This window comes from Mandrillus leucophaeus, unplaced genomic scaffold, assembly GCF_000951045.1.
Source record: "Mandrillus leucophaeus isolate KB7577 unplaced genomic scaffold, Mleu.le_1.0 Scaffold164, whole genome shotgun sequence".
NCBI classification, from domain to species: domain Eukaryota; kingdom Metazoa; phylum Chordata; class Mammalia; order Primates; family Cercopithecidae; genus Mandrillus; species Mandrillus leucophaeus.
The window spans coordinates 1,729,430-1,733,312 of NW_012101632.1; the positions used below are offsets into that span (position 1 = coordinate 1,729,430).

At 56.6% G+C, this 3,883-nt stretch overlaps 1 protein-coding gene across 1 annotated transcript in view; it reads right to left on the minus strand.

Moving 5' to 3' along the window:
- Positions 1–1,128: 1,128 nt before the first annotated feature.
- Positions 1,129–3,883, minus strand: part of WBSCR27 (Williams Beuren syndrome chromosome region 27) — a 3,451-nt gene continuing 696 nt past the window's right edge. Inside the window, 5 exon segments of the mRNA XM_011976361.1 lie at positions 1,129–1,196; positions 2,399–2,492; positions 2,782–2,916; positions 3,450–3,532; positions 3,535–3,574. Coding sequence (XP_011831751.1) covers positions 1,129–1,196; positions 2,399–2,492; positions 2,782–2,916; positions 3,450–3,532; positions 3,535–3,574 — 420 coding nt within the window.

Consider the following 3,883-nt stretch of genomic DNA (forward strand, 5'->3'; position numbering starts at 1 on the left):
CCCCGGGAGGCCCCAGGGAGGGGTCTTCTCCATCACTTCTTGCTACTTCCCTCCCTCCCTCCCTTCCTTCCTTCCTTCCTTCCTTTCTTCCTCACCCAGCTATTTTGTATTTTTAGTAGAGACGGAGTTTTGCCATGTTGGCCAGGCTGGTCTCGAACTCTTGACCTCAGGCGATCTGCCTGCCTTGGCCTCCCAAAGTGCTGGGATTACAGGCGTGAGCCACTGTGCCTCGCTCCCCGCTTTTTTTTTTTCTTGAGATAGAATCTCACCCTATTTCCCACACTGGAGTGCAGTGGCGCAATCATAGCTCACTGTAGCCTCCAACTCATGGGCTCAAGCAATCCTCCCACCTCAGCCTCCTGAGTAACTGGGACCATAGGTGCTCACCACCACGCCTAGCTAATTAATTTTTTTTTTTTTAGAGATGGGGTCTTGCTATGTTGTCCAGGCTGCTCTTGAACTCCTGGGCTCAAGGAGTCCTCCTGCCTTGGCTTCCCAAAGTGCTGGGATTATGGGGGTGAGCTGCTGTGCCTGGTGGGGAATTCTTGACTTAATCTCCTGGATTGAGGAGACGCCTTCTTCACCACTCACCCACACCTCTGCCGGAGGATATGACTGTGTCTGAATGGACAGGAAGAAAACCCGCATGTGGGCTTTGGATCTTGGGCTAGTCCCTTCACCTCTCTGGGCCTCAGTTTCCCAGCTGGCACAGAGGATGATTATCTAACATCACAGGAAGGCTGGCATGTGTGTTTGAAGTGCCTGACAGTAAGTGCTGGCTGAATGACCTTGTCACCTCAGGTCCAGGCACCTATAGTGTGCCCAGGGTGGCCTCAGATGCACTGAGAAGGAGAGATGGGGAAGACCCAGTGACTGGTCTGGGAAGGTTCCCGGAGGAGGGGGTAAGGAGAAGCAAGGCGTTGCTGGTAGAAGGGAGTGCGGTGAGAGGAGAGGCTCCGGAACAGGGGAGACCGTCACCCATGGGCAGCCCAATGGGGTTGAAGGGCTTAGTAAGCACAGGTTGGTCTAGGATGTCCGATCCTGGCTGCTTCACCCAGTAGAAAGTTCCTGTCTTTTTTGGCCCAACTTCGACCTTTTCGGCTGACCTCATCCATGTCTCTGCATTTGTCAGCCTTCAGGGCTCCCCTGGATGCCTGTCCAGACCTGCCCAGGCTTAGCCACAGTCTCTGCTGGGCCTGGCAAGGGGTGCGGAGAGAGGAGGGAGAGGAAGCATTTTTCCCTCTGTGATTTCCTGTCCTGTGCCTCCTGGTTCTCATGCTCAGCCCCTCTCCTTTCTGCCTTAGGCTGTGCCCTACGTGGATTCCTCACCGGGTCTCAGAAATGCCTCTCTTCTCTACATTCTCGGAGCAGGGCCAGGCGTGGTGGCTCAAGTCTGTAATTCCAGTACTTTGGGAGGCCAAGGCGGGTGGATCACTTGAAGTCAGGAGTTCGAGACCAGTCTGACCAACATGATGAAACCCCGTCTCTATTAAAAATGCAAAAATCAGCTGGGCATGGTGGTGGGCTCCTGTAATCCCAGCTACTTGGGAGCCTGAGGCAGGAGAATCTCTTGAAGGTTGCAGTGAACTGAGATCGTGCCGCTATACTCCAGCCTTGGCGACAGAGCGAGACTTTGTCTCAGATTAGATAAACAAATAAATAAGTAAATAAATTCTGGGGGCAATGAGCACTCACGGCTCTGGTGGGGCCACCTCTGACCAGACCCTGTGCTCTCTGGCCCCTTGCTGGGCCCCAGTGGGTTGGAGATCAAGGCCCAGAGGGCAGGGTCTGAGCCCTCTGCCCAGAGCAGAGAAAAGCCCCGAGCAAGAACACAGCAGGAGACGGGAGATACACCTGCCTGGATAGCGCGATGTGTGGAGTTTACAAACAGTGCTCACAGCTCTCATCTCCCCTAAGCAGCCCTATTTCCCAGATGAGGAAACAGACCAGGAAAGAGAAAGAAACGCCCCGAAGGCAGTCCACGAATGAGTGAGGAAGCAGGCAGAGGAGGGAACAGAACTGAGCCCTCACTGTGGGCCGGGACCAAAGCAAAAGCTTTAGAGACAGGATTTCACCTGATTCTCACTTTAGTCCTATGGGGACGGGATTGTAGCATTTATACCACCTGGCTCCCGGGCTAGGAAATGGAGGCTGCAGGGGAGGGTGGAGTTGCTCCTGGTTGCCCATGGATAAGAGCCAAGCTGGCCACCTGTCTGCCCCGCCTGTTTGCGTGGGTCTGCCGTTGGTGGCTGGGATGTTAGGCTAGGCTGTATGTGGCGATGGGCAGAACGCTGCCCCTCGCTTAGCCTGAGGGACTCTGGGGCCTGTGTCTGTGCTGTGCAGAGGGGAAGGTGTATGGTGATGGGGATTGGGGGTGCTTGGCTGGGCTGCTCCTCACCTGGCTTGGTGACACATAGGAGCTCAGGTATCGCATTGCAGGGCACCTGGCCATCACTGGGGGCGCCAACTATCAGTACCATGTCGAAGGTCCCAGTGTGCGTGGGGAGGGGTGGGGACATGGTGTGACGCTTGGAAGGCGCTTTGTCTATGGTGTGGCCTCAGACCACCCTGGAGGGGACGAAGCTATCACCCGCATCTGCAGGACCCAGGTTCCCTGGAGGATAAGGTAAGTATGGCCCAGTTCTGGGCTGCAGTCAGATCACGGGGTGCAGGATTGAGTGAGGGACTGGGGGCTTAGTGTGGGAGGGGGATGGAGGTTCGGCAAGGGAAAGGGCTTTATGAGGGGGCACCGTGGGGTGTTGGGATGGGAGAGGAAGTACCTTCGGGGCCAGGCAGAGGCTCCTGGCCCAGGGTGCAGAGGCTGAGGTGCTGATAGAGGCCGCGGGCCCCAGCCTGTTCCAGCATCCCTAGGCTCCCATTCACCCCATGTAGCTGGAGGAAGCCTCGAGCCCGCAGCTGGGGTAGGGGTGGGAGACTCAGTCATGGTTCACACTTGCCACTTCCCGGCTGGGTCCCTGTGCCTTGGGAGGGCAGTGGATTCTGCACTGAATGTGGCCCATGCGTTTGCTTTTCAAAAAATTTTGAGACAAGATCTCTTTCTGTCGCCCAAACTGGAGTGCAATGGCATGATCACAGCACACTGCAGCCTTGAACTTCTGGCCTCAAGTGATCCTCCCACCTCAGCCTCCCATGTAGCTGGGACTACAGGTGTGCACCACCCTGCCTGGCTAATTTTAAAATTTGTTGGTAGAGACAGGGGTCTTGCTATGTTGCCCAGGCTGACCTCAAACTCCTGGCCTCAAGCTGTCCTCCTGCCTCGGCCTCCCAAAGTGCTGGGATTACAGGTTCGAGCCACTGTGCCTGGTCCCGTCTCATGCATTTGGAACAGTGAGTCTAAGGCACGGCACAGGGTTCTGGGGCCAGGGACAGTAGGAGATTTGAGGAAGTGTGGGGCTAAGGAGTAGGCGGGGGATCTGGAAGAGCCTCACCTCGGCAGCCACTAGGCCTGTGCCGCAGGCCACGTCCAGGATCAGGGCACTGTGGGGCAGGCCTGGAAGGGTTTGTGTGAGGCGACTGCGAGGCGGGGGGCATGGTACTGCAGGGTGGCCACATCCTGAGGAAAGAGTGCCGGGCCTACAACACCGGTGCCCTAGTGTCTGGGGGATCCCCCTTGTGGGTGGTCTCGGAGTATGCCGGGCCAAGCTGTGTGTGTTGGGGATCAAGCCTGGCTGGGGCTACTATGAGGGGATGCCCAGGCATGAGGTACTTCCCATTGCTATAGGGCCAGGACTGGAGAGTTAGCCCCCAGCCCACTGTACGGTAGACTCAGTCCTCCAGGGACCTTCTCTCCTGGCCAAGGCAGCTCTCTCTGCTGAGTCCACATGACTTCTCTCTCTCTCTCTCTCTTTTTTTTTTTTTTTTT